Here is a 19,296-nt window from a genome sequence, read left to right as displayed (position 1 = left end):
ATTGAAGAGTTGTTACCTGAAGGAAGCGGTTGTCGCCGGAGTTAGAAGGGGGGTGTTCGATCTGAGTGAGCAGGTTGCTAGGAACGGGACCTAACTTCGCGGAGCCTGTTATCGGTTGTCTGAATTGGTCGGAAGATTTGTAGCAGGTCAGGTGGTTTCACCGGAGAAGGAGAACTGACGGATCTGGGTTGCTTCCGTCAAGGGATTCGATCTGGTGAATCCGCCGCAACGCCGTCGATCTTGCAACCACCAGTGCTACAGTTCGAACAGCTGTCTCAGGNCAGGCTTTGGATCTGCAAGAGGAAGGCAGAGGTGGGTAGATCTCTTCTCCGGCAACAGAGGTGTGGTTTTGGNCGACGTCGTTTTCCTTCTTTTTGTATCTGTTGGGTCTCTTGTATGTAATCTAAGGTCAAGCCCATTTGGAAAGACCTATTATAATTTAATATAATAAAATTCAAAAATAAAAATAAAAAATAAAAAATAAATTAGTTAAAATAGACATCTTCCTTTCATGTTAGTTCTTCAATTTCTTGAATATACAGTAAAACCTCTATAAATTAATAATGTTGGGACTATGAAAATCTATTAATTTATAGAGGTTTTAATTTCTCGATAAATTAATAATTATTAATTTATAGAGAGATTTTCCTAATTTGATTAAAAAAATATTAAAAATAAGATTCAATCGTTACAACTAATATTTTTATAAATTCAATTACAAAGAAAATAACAATTATCATGTTTTAAAGATATCACTCAAAGATTTTTATATCATAAAAATCTTAAAAATAAATTCTAGTAAAAATTAATGTGTATATATATACATATATTTAGATAATTTTATATAATTATTAATTTATATTATTGATGGGACCATATATTTACAAAGGATTTTCAAAAAATTATTATCTTATTATATTATCGAATAATGTCAAAAATTACACTGGTCCCAACTTGGAAGCAGAGAAATTTATTAATTTATAGGTATTATTAATTTATCGAGTATTAATTTATAGAGGTTCTACTGTAACTCTAGAATTTCTTTTTAATAAGAATTTCATTTAATTTTCTTTTTGTCAACTTCTAAATATTAGAATATAAAAACCCCTACCTCTTTGTCTCTGTATTTTTTTAAACCAACATTCTACAGTTTTATTCAATTATTTTTCATTTGATAGTGAACAAAATCTCAATCTTCTTCATATTCAAAATTTTATTTCTTTAGAGACAAACTTTCATGAATTCCTGTATAATATTAACAAAAATATTGATCACTTCTGCAACTCTTCAAACTATTGACAAAATTGTAACGCCTAAACCATATGTCCATATATTCATTGTTTATGCCAAAAGGAAGAAGTATCTCTTTGATTCACTCTCGATGTTCTTTTGTTTTTTGGTGATGCATCTAATTTCTTGGAACATGTTCTAAGCCTTTCAAAATTTCTTATATAAATATTAAAACTGTTTTTGTGATATAAAAAAAGAATAAATACATAGAAAATGTTTGATATTCCTTTTAATTTAAGTTCATTTGCTTTTAATGAAAATAAATATGTGGTACTCTCCTTATTACTAACGTGTCACTGAAATAAAGAGAGTTAACATCTTTTTTAGTATAGATTTAAAAGACTACAACTTGACGAGGATCACAAGCACGTTTAACCAATAACCAGTAACATGACCAAAACAGTCAACCATCCGTTTATAAACATGCGAAAATGGTTGACCGCTGTCAATCCAAACCGTCAAGCAACAAGTCGTTGCGAGCCATTTTTATTAGATCCAACCCAGATTAAGCTTGGGTCCCAATCCAAACTTATTATGTATTTAAACATTTTTTTGACATTTTTTAACCTAAGTTTTCCTCCGTCTAACTAAGATCAAGACTAAATATTGTATTTACATTTTGAACTGAAGTCTTCATCACTTCATATCATGTTAATGAGTATACTTTTTGCTGAATCATGAATTAGACTAGATTAGGAATTAGGATGTTCAAATGATTAGCTGATGACTACTAGAGTTCTTTTTTAATTATCTATTTAGGTTGTGATTTATGCTAGATTTGACTTGATCATTCTCCAAAATTTAGGATTTAAGCTTTCCCTTGATAATTGAAAAAAACATAAAAAATTTATAAAACTGGAGAAAGATTCACATCATTACTTCTTTATTCTTTATCTAGTCGGCTACGGCAAAATTTTGGGTGAATCACGCCACATATCCTAAACCTTTGCAATATATACATATAAAGGTTAAGTTTGCAAAAACTTGTAACAGAAGGCTAAACAGAACAAAACAAAACAAAACAAAAAAGGAAGAAGCAAAAAAAAATTAGTATGGAAGGAAGCAACGAAACATGCGTTTACAAGAATCCAGACGCGCCAGTGGAGGCGCGTGTAATGGACCTTCTCTCTCGTATGACTCTACCGGAAAAGTTCGGCCAGATGACTCAGATCGAACGTGTCGTCACTACTCATCCCGTCATTACAGATTACTTCATCGGTATATACGAAACAATCCACACTCCATTTGTTTTTTTTTTTTCTCTGTTTTGGTCAAGTCAACGACCAAACCTTTTTAGTTTCCCAAGTTCCAAAACTTTTTTGGGGGGGTTACAGGTAGTGTACTAAACGGTGGAGGGAGTTGGCCGTTCGAGGACGCCTTGACGTCGGATTGGGCTGATATGATCGACGGCTACCAAAACGCAGCGTTAGCTACGCGTTTGGGTATCCCAATCATCTATGGCATTGACGCCGTCCACGGCAACAACAACGTCTACGAAGCCACCATCTTTCCCCACAACATCGGCCTCGGAGCCACCAGGTTTTTTCTTTTTTCTTTTTACCATTCTCTTTTCACACTTTGAGATGTAGTGTTGTGTGTTTGATTAGGGTGTTAATTGTTATAGTATTGTGCCAATGATATTGGATTATTACCCTAGAAGTATATTTTGAACAAGTGGTTGTTTTTAAATGTGATAGAGATGCAGATTTGATCAGAAGAATCGGAGCTGCAACAGCACTTGAAGTTAGAGCTTGTGGCGCTCATTGGGCGTTTGCTCCATGTGTAGCCGTAAGTAATAAGTTCCTAGCTAATCGCTTACTCAAATTGAATGGAGCCTTTGGTGGGATACCTTTGAGTGTTCTCTTGAGAATACTCTATGTTTTATTTGGCATCTCTCATATCTTAATGCCATATGAGTAGAACATTGTGAGTATGAGCTCTATATTTTCAATACATGAGAATTTTCCTAATCCTGAATTAGACGTCTGTCTATACAGGCTTAGTGAAAAATCAAGATTATATATAAGAGGAATGGAAGAAAATAATGAAAGAGAGTTTATTCTTTAATGTTTCTGACAGGCTTTGAGAGATCCGAGATGGGGAAGATCCTATGAGAGTTACAGTGAAGATACTGACATTATTTGCGAGTTGAGTACTCTTGTCTCTGGCCTACAAGGCGAGCCACCCAAAGAACATCCCAATGGTTATCCATTTCATGCAGGAAGGTATATTACATATATACTTCTAGCTGGATTAGTGTCAGTAATTGGTTTGAAATCATTTCTCAAGGAATTGTTTACNGTGTCGTCACTACTCATCCCGTCATTACAGATTACTTCATCGGTATATACGAAACAATCCACACTCCATTTGTTTTTTTTTTTTCTCTGTTTTGGTCAAGTCAACGACCAAACCTTTTTAGTTTCCCAAGTTCCAAAACTTTTTTGGNATATTTGAATTGTCTTGCTCAGGGAGTCTCTACGGTTATGGCATCTTACACTAGTTGGAACGGAAGTAAACTCCATTCCAACTATTTCCTCTTAACCGAACTTCTCAAACAGAAACTTGGTTTCAAGGTTAGCCAATAAATTTGATTTGGATATGAAATAGCTATATAAGCAAGAGGTGTATGATTTTAAAGCTGTGTTGCCTTTGCCTTTTTTGTTTTTTTAGGGGTTTATCATTTCAGACTGGGAAGCTTTGGAACGGCTTAGTGAGCCATTCGGTTCAAACTACCGCAACTGCGTCAAAATCTCAGTTAATGCTGGAGTCGACATGGTAGATTCTAAAACTCCTAGCTAGTTAATGATTTTTCATCTCTCTGGGATGATACAAAGAGCTAAGATTTAGTTAATCAATGTTACTCCAGGTGATGGTGCCTTTCCAGTATCAACAGTTTATAAAGGACCTCACTGATCTGGTGGAGTCAGGGGAAGTAACGATGTCTCGGATCGATGACGCTGTTGAGAGAATACTCAGAGTGAAGTTTGTTGCGGGTCTTTTCGAGCATCCTCTCACGGACCGCTCTTTATTGAGTACTGTTGGCTGCATGGTGAGATATCTTGTACACAGATTAATGCCATTAGATTTTAATTAGACATGAGTGTTGGGACCTGTTGGGAACATGATTGACGTGTTTTTCCATTACTCCAGGAACATAGAGAAATAGCGCGTGAATCGGTTAGAAAGTCTTTAGTTCTCCTAAAGAATGGAAAAGAATCTGAGAAGCCATTTCTGCCTTTAGATCGTAATGCCAAGAGGATTCTGGTCACTGGAACTCACGCTGACGATCTTGGATATCAGTGCGGAGGATGGACAAAGGCATGGTTCGGTCTAAGCGGCAGGATCACAATCGGTAATTAAAGTGACTTCAATGTTGTTGGAAATTTTTAATGGGAACGTATCTAATATGGTCTGAAAATGCAGGGACAACGCTTTTGGATGCCATTAAAGAAGTAGTTGGAAAAAACACCGAAGTGATTTACGAGAAGACTCCTTCTGAAGAAACCTTAGCCTCGGGTCAAGGCTTCTCCTATGCCATTGTTGCGGTGGGGGAACCTCCCTACGCAGAGACATTGGGAGATAACTCGGAACTCACAGTGCCCTTAAACGGTAACGACATTATAACTGCGGTTGCAGAGAAAATACCCACTTTAGTGGTCTTGTTTTCTGGACGGCCATTGGTTCTTGAGCCACTGGTTCTTGAAAAGACTGAGGCTTTGGTTGCTGCTTGGCTTCCTGGAACCGAAGGGAAAGGGATGACTGATGTCATTTTTGGAGATTATGACTTCGAGGGGAAGTTACCAGTGAGCTGGTTCAGAAGCGTTGACCAGTTGCCGTTAACCGCTGATGCCAATTCGAATCCATTGTTTCCACTTGGTTTCGGTCTGAACTACCATTCGGCCGAGAATTAAAATCCGGTCTGTTGAAATGTGTGCAAGCGTGAAATTTATTTGATATGATGGGAGTATGAGTGGCGTTTGTAAATTTCTATTTTAAAATAATTCAGAGCAAATGCATGGAGTGATGCTTCTGTCATTGTCTTTGCTTTCTTGTTCGACAAGAAACTGTTGTACAAATTTCCTATTTGTCTTGTTTTTTTCCTTTGCAATAAATGGACACTGGATTTACGGGTAGCTTGATTTGTGAAATTTATGGGAAGACAAAATTCTTATATTATTGGTTTCAATAGAGGAAACTTTGTTTAGACAGTTGATTTGATAAATATAGTCTCATATACAACTACAAGTACGTCTACAAACTGGCGGACCTATTTGAGGGGAAGGGGGTTCAATTGACCCAGGTTTAATTCTAAAAAACAAAAATTTGCATGTAAATTTTTAAAGTTTCAGTAGCAAAATTAGTTTTCCTCTACATGTTGACACCCCAAAACCCAAGTTCAATTCTTCCTAAAATACTTTTGACCCGGTAAAAATTTATCTTGGGTCCGCCACCATGTGCCGCTTATGTTTGTTGGTGAGAAGAAATGAATAATGAGAATCATTCATTCCGAGTTAACATGTGTGCCATCTCTTTCAGAGAAGCTGGCTTGTACATTTCATCAAATTCAATGTTTAATTATACAACTTAACAGTAAAATTCAATGTTCATGAAGAGAAAAAAGTTCAAATAGCTAAAAACATGGCCACCTTACAAGGTTACAACAAACATTGATACAAGATGGATGCAACAATAAACTTATATAGTAGGTAAGCTACATTACATATATTATAAAGTCCTAATCCATAAGCTTTACATTCTCTACATGGTTTATCAATGTTGAAACCTGTGAGTTGGAAGCCTTCTTACCTACAATTTCGAAATCGATCTCTACTCTAGTTAGAGTATTCTTGTTTACATTGAAGTAGAACACGTAGAGAGGTTCCACTAGAGAGCATGTCGAGAGTATGATTTCACCTGCACTAGTCATCCCGACAATCTTTATGTCGGTATCGGCAACAAAATCAAACCAACAATCTGGGAATTCGTAGACAATATGCGACCATTTCACTAATTTGGTTGCAGAAGCTGCTAGAACCCACAAATCAATACTTTCCATGTTACTCGAACTTGGAAACAATATACGTACCCAGCTTACCATGGTAATTTATGAAAGATGAATACAAAATTAATGACCCAACAACACCACCTACAAACTTCAATTTCTCCAACTTAACATCAAAGCATACTACCCTATAACCTAGTCGAGTTCCATCTTCCAAGCACCCAACCAAATAATACAACACCCCGTCGATACATATCTCAGAATGTAAAGGCCAATGGGGTATCAAACATTCGACCCTTCTCCAGGTCACTACTTCTGTTCCTAATGTTGTAACTCGACACACAAAATCATCGGACACGCAAAATACCTTGAAGACTTTGCCGATAGGATCATACCCGAAATAAGGTCTCATCTGATTCCCCTTGGTTGTCGATATGGGTAAAGATATGTATTGTCTTGTACTAGGGTTACAGATCATCGGCTTCCTATATTTGTTACAGATGAAGGCACGTATAGAGGGACACGCATCATGAAAGGAACCCAAACCTTTAGGGAAATGCATCTGGTAATAGGGAGATATAGCATTGGAGTAGTCGCGGTCTGGATCTACATCTTGAAGTATGGAGTAGAAGATCCGCTTACCCTCGTGCACAAAGGTGAATAGGATACGTGGCCGAGCCGATGACACTTCCAGGTACAGTTGGGTGAAATCTCGACGACGCAGTACAGACGACCAGTGCTTTGACACGCAACGACACCTCGCAACGTCTTCCAATGGCAATCTTGAGAGTACGTTAACCAAGACATCAGCTGGGATCTCCTTCAAGTTTTCTCTTGGTGGGGACTTACTTGGGCTGGGAACTACTTGCTTCTTCCTTTTTCCCATGGCGGCGTTAAACCCTAGAATACCGAACATAACTTCTTCTTTTTTTCCGGAGGTGTGGACACAGTGAATTCTAACATTTTCTATTTATAAGGAGGACCACTGGTCTGATAGATGAAGATATTATTGTCTTAAAAATTTCAAGTTCATCCAAACCTATATTAGCTTATCATGAACATACCCAAAAAAAAATCTTTCAAATGTAGATATATATAATATGGAAACATCAGGGTAAAAACCATTACAATGTGATTTTTAAAAAAATTGTTTTCTTATATTTTATACGGTAATATATCGTACTTTCTATGATAAATAAAGAGAGACATCATTTATTAACTTTTTTTTTTTGACAAATGAGAAATTATATATGTTTTCTCCATTTTCACAAAAAAATTTCTTTAATACACCTTATAACTGCTTAGAACACGATAATAAAATAATACATACCAATTTATATCAATTTAAGAGGTATATGAGAACAAATTTTGCGAGGCGAATAATTAAAATTAATATGAAAATATATATATATATATATATATATATATATATATATATATATCTTGGTATACTCAACTTGTGAGGCTTTAGTTAATATCCTCACTAGTAAATTGCTTCTTTTTTTTTTTTTTTTAATGAAAGCACATTTTGTTAATTCAAACAAATTATAGTTTATACTAGTACTAAATATTTGTTACACGACCAACAACTGAAAAATCAATATATTTTGAAATTATGAGTGTTATACCTTAATCTTTTCTCAAAGATGATGATGATGCCATATTTGTTTGATTTGCAATCTTGAAAATTATCAAATCTATTTGTGTGTTCAATACATAGATCAAAAAATAAGAAGAACATGGTAGACCGCTGTCTAATCAAACGATCAACCAACAGTTGCTCAGAGCCATCTTTTTTGTTAGATAAGATTTTTACTCACAGAGATAAATAGTTAAAGGATCAAAAAAACAATTTGGGTTTTCTGTTATGAAATATAATGTTTTTAAGATGTTTTTAATTAATTCGTAGCGTCTTATTATAAAAACAGAAACACTTTCATCTCAGCCTTGTTTCTCACTCTAGGTAAACTGATGTACATTCATGTGCTAGGGTTATGGATCCCAGTATTGGAGTTCCACTTTGGGAGATAAAATATTTTTTGGGTAACATATATAGTGTGTAACAATCTTCCTCACTTTAGCTAATTTTGGGTGTGAAGTAAACCCATAACTAACTTTTGTATTAGAAACAAGATCTATTTTTTTTGAAAATGAGTTATCACCCGTAGATGTCTAATCCTACAAATTTCACGTTCCAAATGTCCAGTCATGACATTGAGGGAGGGGTATTAGAATTCCACATCGGGAGCTAAACTATTTTTTAAGCAATACAAGTGTATTGAATTACTTTTTCCGTAATAAAATTAGCTTTTAGACGTGAGTTAGATCCAACACTAGTATTGGGCACAAATCTCACAACCATAAGGAGAACTCATACCTTTGGCGAAAGACATATGATAACAGGGAACCAAATGTACATGGCACACTCTAAATGTAGATCCTGAGGAAGGCCAGTGGTCCATGAACCATGCTTGGCTTCGTCATTGTCTTGCCTTCTTGTTCGACAAGAAACTATAAGCTGTTCACTGTTGTACAAATTTCCTATTTGCGTTGTTTTTTCTATCCAATAAAGAAAAACTCATCCAGATTTAAACCCTTTTTTTTTGGGAATGGGTTTACCTGTAGCTTGATTTGTGATATTTATGAAGATATAAAATTTAAATTTTATTGGTTTCTACTTTCTATAGAGGAAGTAGACAGTAGATCTGATAACTCATAGTCTCTTATGGTAATCCCATAAAAAAGATAATCATCAACTGTTTGATGGTGAGAAGAAATAAATGATGAGAATCATCGTTAATTAACTGTTACATGCGTGCAGGTTGGGGTTACCAAATTTGTTGTGTGCCCTCTCTTTCATCAGACAATCTGACAATGGGTCAAACTCTATGTTTAGGTATAGTAAAATTTTCGAAGGTAAAATAGGTTGCTCAAGAAGAGAAAGATTTCAAATAGCTAGAACATAAGCTTACAAGTTTCAACAAACATTGATACAAGATGGATACAACAATAAGGGTGTATCTACTAAGAGGACAAGCTTATATAGAAGGTCGGGGAGCTATATGTTATAAACGATCCTAATCCATAAGCTCCACATTCTCTACATGGTTTATCAAAGTCAAAACCCTTGAGCAGGGAGCCTTCTTATCTACAATTCCGAAAGTGATTTCAATTCTTTCCACGGTATTCTGCACAATATTGTAGTAGATCACCTCGAAAGGCTCCACTAGAAAGCTTGTCGACAACACAATTTCACCTGCACTAGTCATCCCAGCAATGTACAGGAAGGAATGTGAAACTGCATACTTCCAGTAAAATGGCAATATGTAGACAGTATTCGACCATTTGACCTCATCAGTATCGGCCTCTAGAACCCGCAGCTCCAAACTTTCTGTGCCTTCATATATAATACCCGAATCTGGAAACAATATGCCCAAGTTACCTTTGTAGTTTATGAGAGCTGAACCCAAAATTGGTAACTCAACATCCAGAAACTTGAACCTCTCCGATTTAACATCAAAGCATACGACCATATAACCTGGTGGAGTTCCATCGCCCATGCGCTTAGCTAAATAATATAACACCCCATCAATGCATACCTCAGTATGTAACGGTTGATGGGTTATCAAACATTCGACCCTTTTCCAGGTCACTTCTCCCGTTCCTAATGTTGAAACTCGACACACATAATCATCAGACACGCTCAATACCATGAAGACTTTCCCGATAGGATCATACCCAAAATAGGGTCTACTCAGATTCCTCTTGGTTGTCGCTACGGGTAAAGATATGTACTGTCCTGTGCTAGGGTTACAGATCATCGGCTTCCTAGATTTGGTACAGATGAAACCAAGTATAGATGGACACACATCATCTGAAGAACCCAAACCTTTAGGGAAATGCATCTGGTAATGGGGATATACAATGGGGTAGTCTTGGTCTGNTGTTATAAACGATCCTAATCCATAAGCTCCACATTCTCTACATGGTTTATCAAAGTCAAAACCCTTGAGCAGGGAGCCTTCTTATCTACAATTCCGAAAGTGATTTCAATTCTTTCCACGGTATTCTGCACAATATTGTAGTAGATCACCTCGAAAGGCTCCACTAGAAAGCTTGTCGACAACACAATTTCACCTGCACTAGTCATCCCAGCAATGTACAGGAAGGAATGTGAAACTGCATACTTCCAGTAAAATGGCAATATGTAGACAGTATTCGACCATTTGACCTCATCAGTATCGGCCTCTAGAACCCGCAGCTCCAAACTTTCTGTGCCTTCATATATAATACCCGAATCTGGAAACAATATGCCCAAGTTACCTTTGTAGTTTATGAGAGCTGAACCCAAAATTGGTAACTCAACATCCAGAAACTTGAACCTCTCCGATTTAACATCAAAGCATACGACCATATAACCTGGTGGAGTTCCATCGCCCATGCGCTTAGCTAAATAATATAACACCCCATCAATGCATACCTCAGTATGTAACGGTTGATGGGTTATCAAACATTCGACCCTTTTCCAGGTCACTTCTCCCGTTCCTAATGTTGAAACTCGACACACATAATCATCAGACACGCTCAATACCATGAAGACTTTCCCGATAGGATCATACCCAAAATAGGGTCTACTCAGATTCCTCTTGGTTGTCGCTACGGGTAAAGATATGTACTGTCCTGTGCTAGGGTTACAGATCATCGGCTTCCTAGATTTGGTACAGATGAAACCAAGTATAGATGGACACACATCATCTGAAGAACCCAAACCTTTAGGGAAATGCATCTGGTAATGGGGATATACAATGGGGTAGTCTTGGTCTGGATCTAGATCCTGAGGCATGGAGTAAAAGATCCGCTTACCCTTGTATAGGAAGGTGAATAAGAGACGCGGACGATCCGATGACACTTTCAGGTACAGTTGGGTGAAGTCTCGACGACGAAGCACGCAAGACCAGAGCTTCGACACACAACGACACCTTGCGACGTCTTTCAATGGCAACCTTGAGAATATGTCGATCAAGACATCAGCTGGGATCTCCTTCTTGTATTCTCTTGGTGGGGACTTGCTTGGGCTGGAAACTACTTGCTTCTGCCTTTTTTNCCAGGTCACTTCTCCCGTTCCTAATGTTGAAACTCGACACACATAATCATCAGACACGCTCAATACCATGAAGACTTTCCCGATAGGATCATACCCAAAATAGGGTCTACTCAGATTCCTCTTGGTTGTCGCTACGGGTAAAGATATGTACTGTCCTGTGCTAGGGTTACAGATCATCGGCTTCCTAGATTTGGTACAGATGAAACCAAGTATAGATGGACACACATCATCTGAAGAACCCAAACCTTTAGGGAAATGCATCTGGTAATGGGGATATACAATGGGGTAGTCTTGGTCTGGATCTAGATCCTGAGGCATGGAGTAAAAGATCCGCTTACCCTTGTATAGGAAGGTGAATAAGAGACGCGGACGATCCGATGACACTTTCAGGTACAGTTGGGTGAAGTCTCGACGACGAAGCACGCAAGACCAGAGCTTCGACACACAACGACACCTTGCGACGTCTTTCAATGGCAACCTTGAGAATATGTCGATCAAGACATCAGCTGGGATCTCCTTCTTGTATTCTCTTGGTGGGGACTTGCTTGGGCTGGAAACTACTTGCTTCTGCCTTTTTTCCATGGCGGCGTTAAACCCTAGAATCCCAAACATGGCTTGTTTTTTTTTTTTTTTCTTCTGATTTCGGATGTGTGGACACAATGAGTTTTGACATTTTCTATTTATAATGACTTAAGGAGGACCACAGCTGGTGTAACTGATGGACNTTTTTTTTTTTTTTTTTTGGTCAAGATATTGTCTTGATAATTATCAAGGGATTTTTGTCAAATATATCATATTTTTTTTTTTAAAAGTTTCTAAATGTGCTATATTGCTTTTAGTCTTTCCAAATGTGCTATATTGCTTTTAGCCTTTCCAAATGTGTCATATTTGGCATTATAGCATAAAATGTTGTTTATCAAAAAAAAACAAAAAAAAAACAAGTCAATAAAGTCCACTACGGGTTAAAATTATCCAAAAAATTAAAGTTATCTAATGAAAGGGTTAAAATTGTCTAAAAAGTGAAAGTTGTCCATCAAAATGGTTAAAGTTGTCCACCACTTTATGCATAAAATGGTGTCTACCAAACTAAGTTGTCAACAAATTGCCATCGGTATGGCACATTTGGAAAGACAAAAACGATTATGGCAGATCTGAAAAGGAAAAACATTGTTCATGGCACATTTGATAATTTTCTCAATTATCAATTTCATTCAAACATAATTTAGTTCGTGAATCTATCAAAAAGAAAAAAAAACTCTCTCATCATGTAATTAATTACATTTAATGTTTTTAAATAACCGTTATTTTTACCGGTAATTATATTTTCGCGCGTCATTTTTCAAAGCTTTCGTTTCCATATATTTTTCGAGCTAAGATACTAATTTGAATTACAAAAAATGAGAAAACATTTTTTTATTTATTTTCAACAAATGAGATCGATCATTTACATTTTCTTAGTTTTCACTTTTACCTAAAATTGCAAAAAGCTTGATAACAAAAATATACCAATTTACTCCCAATTTACAAGGTGTATGAGAGTATTTATGTTCGCCCACAAAATTTGCATAGGATCATCAAAAAAAAAAAAATTGGGAAGATTGATTTGTGAGGGATTTGTTTCTCTCAAAAATATTTTGGTATTATTCTATTTGCGACAAATTTTCTAGTATATTCTTTTAGAAATCAATAGTTTTTTTGTAATAAAAACTCATTTGAATAATCAATATTCATAAGTCAAATAAATAATAATTTATACTAGAACTAAATAATTGTTACTCGAACAACAATAAAAGTATCAATAGATGAGTGATATACCTTAATCTTTTTTTTCTTTGAATTTAAAAATTATTAGAATAGCGGAGTAAAGGCTCAAACACGTAATCTCATGGACATTTTATTTCATGGTGATAAACCTTAATCTTACTCAAAAATGATGATGATGCAATATTTGTTTGATTTGCAAGCTTGGAAATTATCAAAACTATTTGTGTGTTTATTCCATCGAACAACAACTAAAAAGAGAAATAAAATGTTTTGTATAACTTTTAAAAAGTTGGGTTTTTGAACTTTTATTAAAAAGTAGAATAAGCAGTTACACTTTATCCAAAGAAAAATAAGCAGTTACATTTTTAACACTTTTAAAATAATAAATAAAACTTAGAAGCCTCACTAGATAAAAACAAACTCTAAAAGCTGTGTAATTAAGCAAAAGTTCTCACAGCCACTAACCAATCATCTCTTAAAGACCTTTGGCTTATGTTTTCATATATTTTCGAGCTAAGATACTAATTTGAATTACAAAAAAAGAAAAAACATTTATTTATTTAGTTTCGACAAATGAGATCGATCATTTATGTTTTCTCAGTTTTCATCCTTTTTTTTGTAACTCCACCAAAAATTGCAAAGAGCACGATAACAAATATATACCAATTTACTCTCAATTTACAAAGTATATGAGAGTATTTATGTTCTTCACAAAATTTGCATGGGATCATCAAAAAATATATTAATTTGGGAGGATTGAGTTGTGAGGGATTTGTTTCTTTTAAAAAAATTTGGTATTATTCTATTTGCGACAAATTTTCTAGTATATTCTCTTAGGAATTGCTAGTTTTCTTATAATAAAAACTCTTTTAAATAATCAATATTCGTAAGTCAAATAAATAATAATTTATATTTAACTAAATAATTTTTATTCGAATAACAGTAAAAATATCAATAGATGTGAAATCATGAGTGATATACCTTAATTTTTTTTTTTTGAATTTAAAAATTATTAGAATAGCATAGTAAAGACTCAAACAGAAATCTCATGCACATTTTAGTTCATGATGATATACTTTAAACTTACTCAAAAATGATGATGATGTTTAGTTCATGATGATATACACGAAATCTCATGCAATATTTGTTTAATTTGCAAGCTTGGAAATTATCGAAACTATTTGTGTGTTCATTCCATCGACCAAAAACTAAAAAGACAGATAAAATGTTTTGTATAGCTTTTTAAAAAGTTGAGTTTTTGAACTTTTATTAAAACAGAGAATAAGCAGTTACACTTTGTTCAAAAAAAATAGCAGTTACACTTTTAACACTTTTAAAATAAATAAAGACAAAAACTTAGAAGCCTCACACTAGATAAAAACAAACTCTAAAAGCTGTGTAATTAAGCAAAAGTTCTCACAGCCACTAACCAATCATCACTTAAAGACCTTTGGCTAATGTTTTTTTTGGTCATTTGAATTTATATTAATCCATCAAAGGAACCAAGAAATTACAACAGTGACAACTGACATTTACTAAAATCATTTATTATGATGGTGTCTTCGTTCACCTTCGTCGACTGTCGCCCGAGAGAACCGCCGTCGTCCGCAACTAGACTCTAAGTGAACCGCCACCATCTGAAAGCGTGATATTATTTGATATGATGGGAGTATTTTAAAATAGTCCAAATTAGGCAATACATGGAGTGGTGCTTCTGTCATTGTCTTGCCTTCTTGTTCGACAAGAAACTATAAACTGTTCACTGTTGTACGAATTTCCTATTTGCGTTTTTTTCTCTTTGGAATAAAGAGTAACTGATCCAAATTAAACTCTGAATTTTTTTTTATGGGAAGGGTTTACATGTAGCTTGATTTGTGATATTTATTATGAACATACAAAATTTTAATTTTATTAGTTTCTACTTTTTATAGAGGAAGCTTTGTTAGACAGTAGATCTGATAACTCAGTCTCATAGACTACAACCACGTGTGACGTGCCTCTTATGGTAATCCCATTAAACAAAACTGGAAAAAAAAAAAAAAAAATCATCATCAACTGTTTGATGTTGAGAAGAAATGAATGACGAGAATCAAATCATCATTAATTAATTGTTACATGCGTGCAGGTTGAGGTTACCAAATTTGTAATTAATCATCATCAACTGTTTTCTCCGTTTTCACATCATTTTTTCTTTGATACAACTTATAACTGCTTAGAACATGATAAGAAAATAATACATACCAATTTATAATCAATTTACGAGATATATGAGAACAAATTTTGCGAGGGGATTAATATAAACATGGAAAGATTAATTTGCAAGGGATTTGTTTCACTCAAAAAATATCTTGGTATACTCATCAACTTGTGAGGCTTTAGTTAATATATATCCTCACTTAAATGCTTATTTTTTTTTGTAATGAAAGCACATTTGAATCATCGATTTTGTTAATTGAAACAAATTATAATTTATACTAGTACTAAATATTTGTTACTCGACCAACAACTGAAAAATCAATATATTTTGAAATTATGAGTGTTATACCTCCTTAATATTTCTCAAAGATGATGATGATGATGATGATGATGTCATATTTTTTTGATTTGCAATCTTGAAAATTATCAAATATATTTATGTGTTCAATACATGTATCAAAAATACAAAGAAAATGGCAGACCGCTGTCTAATCAAACGATCAACCAATAATTGCTGAGAGCCATCTTTTTTGTTCGATACGATTTGTACTCACGGAGATAAATAGTTAATGGATCAAAAAAATAATTTGGGTTTTTTGTTATGAAATAAAATGGTTTTAAGATGATTTTAATTAATTTTTACCGTGTTATTATAAAATCAGAAATATTTTCATTTCAGCCTTGTTTTTCATTCTGGGTAAACTTATGTACATTCATGTGCTACGGTTATGGATCCCAGTATTGGAGTTCCACATCAGGAGATAAAATATTCCTCCTCTAACATATATATAGTGTGTAGCAATCCTTCTCTAAAATATTCCTCTCTTGAGCTAATTTTAGATGTGAATTAAACTCAAACTAACTTTTGTATTAGAAGCAAGATCCAATTTTCTTAAAAGTGAGTTATCAGCCGTATATGTCCAGTCCTACAAACTTCACCTTTAAAATGTCCAATTATGAACTCGAGGGAGGGGTATTAGAGTTCCACATCGGAAGCTAAACTATTTTTTAAGCAATACAAGTGTGTTGCAATACTCTTTCCGTAATTAAATTAGCTTTTAGGCGTGAGTTAAATCCAATACTGGTACCTAGGCTTGCTAGTTTGGCTACAAAGAAACCCACGTACATGGGCACAAGTCTCACAACCATCAGGAGAAATCATACCTTTGGCGAAGGGCATATATGATAACAGGCAACCAAATGTACAGGGCAAACTCTAAACGTAGATCCTGAGGAAGGCCTAAGGTTCATAAGCCATTCTTGGCTTCGTCATTATCTTGCCTGCTTGTTCGACAAGAAACTATAAAATGTTCACTGTTGTACGAATTTCTTATTTGCGTTGATTTTCCTTTCCAATAAAGAAAAACTGATCCAGATTTAAACCCTATTTTTCTTTTCTGGGAATGGTTTACATGTAGCTTGATTTGTGATATTTATTATGAACATAACAAAATTTTAATTTTATTGGTTTCTACTTTCTATAGAGGAAACTTTGTTAGACAGTAGATCTGATAACTCATAGTCTCTTATGGTAATTCCATTAAACAAAACCAACACAAAAGAAAAAAAAAATCATCATCAAATTAATGATAGCAATCATCGTTAATTAATTGTTACAAGCGTGCAATAAAATTATGACTACGAGGTGAGTTGGTTCAGACGTGTTGACCAGTTGGTTCTAGCAAAAACTCAAAACCGGTTTTACTTCACCGGTTTGATGAAATGTGTGAAAGTGTGATATTATTTGATATGATGGGAGTATTTTAATATAGTCCAAATAAAGCAATACATGGAGTGGTGCTTTTGTCATTGTCTTGCCTTCTTGTTCGACAAGAAACTATAGACTGTTCACTGTTGTACGAATTTCCTATTTGCGTTGTTTTCTCTTTGCAATAAAGAGAAACTGATCCAGATTTAAACCCTATTTTTTTTTCTTTTTCTGGGAATGATTTACCTGTAGCTTGATTTGTGATATTTATGACATATAAAATTTAAATTTTATTGGTTTCTACTTTCTATAGAGGATGCTTTGTTAGACAGTAGATCTGATAACTCATAGTCTCTTATGGTAATCCCATTAAAAAAACAATCATCATCAACTGTTTGATGGTGAGAAGAAATAAATGATGAGAATCATCATTAAATAATTGTTACATGCGTGCAGGTTGAGTTTACCAAATTTGTTATGTGCCCTCCCTTTCATCAGACAATCTGACAATGGATCAAATTCTATTATAGTAAAATTTACAAAGATAATATAGGTTGCTCAAGAAGACAAAAAGTTCAAAATAGCTAAAACATAAGCTTACAAGTTTCAACAAACATTGATACAAGATGGATACAAGAATAAGGGTGTATATAATTAAGAGCACAAACTTATATAGAAGGGGATCAGAGCTATATGTTATAAAATCCTAATCCATAAGCTCCACATTCTCTACATGGTTTACCAAAGTCAAAACCCTTGAGCAGGGAGCCTTCTTATCTACAATTCTTAAAGTGATTTCAATTCTTACCACGGTATTCTCCACAATATTGTAGTAGATCACCTCGAAAGGCTCCACTAGAAAGCTTGTCGACAACACAATTTCACCTGCACTAGTCATCCCCGCAATGTATAGGAAGGAATGTGAAACTGCATACTTCCAATAAAATGGCAATATGTAGACATTGTTCGACCGTTTGACCTCATGATCAGTATCCACTATTACCCGCAGCACAAAACTTTCTGTGCCCTCATATATAATACCCAAATCTGGCAACTATATGCCCTAGTTACCTTTGTAGTTTATGAGAGCTGAACCCAAAATTGGTAACTCAACATCTAGAACTTGAACCTCTCTGATTCAACATCAAAGCATACGACCATATAACCTGGAATGGCCCATGCGCTTAGCTAAATAATATAACATCCCATCAATGCATACCTCAGTATGTAACAGTTGATGCGGTATCAAACATTCGACCCTTTTCCAGGTCACTACACCTGTTCCTAATGTTGAAACTCGATACACATAATCATCAGACACGCTCAATACCTTGAAGACTTTGCCGATAGGATCATACCCGAAATAGGGTCTACTCAGATTCCTCTTGGTTGTCGCTACGGGTAAAGATATGTACTCTCCTGTGCTAGGGCTACAGATCATCGGCTTCCTAGATTTGGTACAGGTGAAACCAAGTATAGATGGACACACATCAGCCGAAGAACCCAAACCTTTAAGGAAATGCATCTGGTAATGGGGATATACAATGGGGTAGTCTTGGTCTAGATCTAGATCCTGAGGCATGGAGTAAAAGATCCGCTTACCCTTGTATAGGAAGGTGAATAAGAGACGCGGACGAATCGATGACACTTTCAGGTACAGTTGGGTGAAGTCTCGACGACGAAGCACGCAAGACCAGAGCTTCGACACACAACGACACCTTGCGACGTCTTTCACTGGCAACCTTGAGAATATGTCGATCAAGACATCAGCTGGGATCTCCTTCTTGTATTCTCTTGGTGGGGACTTGCTTGGGCTGGAAACTACTTGCTTCTTCTGCCTTTTTCCCATGGCGGCGTTAAACCCTAGAATCCCAAACATGGCTTGTTTTTTTTCTTTTTCCTTCTGATTTCGAAGGTGTGGACACAGTGAGTTCTAACATTTTCTATTTATAAGGACTTAAAAGGAGGACCACAGCTGGTCTAACTGATGGAGATATTGTCTTGATAATTATTAATTTCATTCAAACATAATTAGTTCCTGAATCTACCAAAAGAAAAAAAAAATTCTCTCGTCATGTAAATTAGTTACATTTTATGACGGAAAATAACCGTTATTTTTAGCTGCAATTATATTTTCGCGCGTCATTTTTCAAAACGTTCGTTTCCATATATTTTTCGAGCTAAAATACTAATTTGAATTACAAAAAGTAAAAAAAAAATATATTTTTT

At 35.1% G+C, this 19,296-nt stretch overlaps 5 protein-coding genes across 6 annotated transcripts; 1 reads left to right on the top strand and 4 right to left on the bottom strand.

Moving 5' to 3' along the window:
* Positions 2,285–5,426, top strand: LOC104780514 (beta-glucosidase BoGH3B-like). Of its 2 annotated transcripts, XM_019244641.1 has the most exons (9): positions 2,285–2,508; positions 2,625–2,829; positions 2,988–3,078; positions 3,370–3,611; positions 3,722–3,866; positions 3,964–4,068; positions 4,160–4,342; positions 4,444–4,645; positions 4,717–5,426. In XM_019244641.1, exons 1-9 carry the CDS (start codon positions 2,343–2,345, stop codon positions 5,202–5,204), a joined length of 1,827 nt encoding a protein of 608 aa, XP_019100186.1. In that variant the 5' UTR covers positions 2,285–2,342; the 3' UTR covers positions 5,205–5,426. The 2 variants fall into 2 exon arrangements, with proteins under 2 accessions (XP_019100186.1, XP_019100187.1); XM_019244642.1 differs by lacking the exon at positions 4,717–5,426 and having other exon boundaries at positions 2,294–2,508; positions 3,370–3,596; positions 3,692–3,866; positions 4,444–4,653.
* Positions 6,029–7,211, bottom strand: LOC109132501 (F-box protein At3g47030-like). The gene is made up of 2 exons (XM_019244132.1): positions 6,380–7,211; positions 6,029–6,318 (listed from the first exon to the last, which is right to left on the bottom strand). Exons 1-2 carry the CDS (start codon positions 7,209–7,211, stop codon positions 6,029–6,031), a joined length of 1,122 nt encoding a protein of 373 aa, XP_019099677.1.
* Positions 9,231–10,242, bottom strand: LOC109132500 (F-box protein At3g47030-like; the record flags this gene model as incomplete). Its single annotated transcript, XM_019244131.1, has 1 exon — positions 9,231–10,242. A coding segment is annotated over one exon (870 nt), but the record flags the coding sequence as incomplete, so codon positions are not given.
* On the bottom strand, positions 10,247–12,034 carry LOC104780513 (F-box protein At3g47030-like). The gene has a single exon (XM_019244130.1). It carries the CDS (start codon positions 12,009–12,011, stop codon positions 10,254–10,256), a length of 1,758 nt encoding a protein of 585 aa, XP_019099675.1. The 5' UTR covers positions 12,012–12,034; the 3' UTR covers positions 10,247–10,253.
* On the bottom strand, positions 17,701–18,961 carry LOC104780512 (F-box protein At3g47030-like). Its single transcript, XM_010505016.2, is given in 3 exon segments — positions 17,701–18,186; positions 18,189–18,232; positions 18,234–18,961. Coding segments are annotated over 3 exon segments (813 nt in total). The 5' UTR covers positions 18,947–18,961; the 3' UTR covers positions 17,701–18,130.

The sequence above is a fragment of the Camelina sativa genome, chromosome 4 (assembly GCF_000633955.1).
Source record: "Camelina sativa cultivar DH55 chromosome 4, Cs, whole genome shotgun sequence".
NCBI classification, from domain to species: Eukaryota; Viridiplantae; Streptophyta; class Magnoliopsida; order Brassicales; family Brassicaceae; genus Camelina; species Camelina sativa.
Note: the sequence above shows the minus strand (reverse complement) of the source record. Positions and strands in the feature narration are given on the sequence as shown.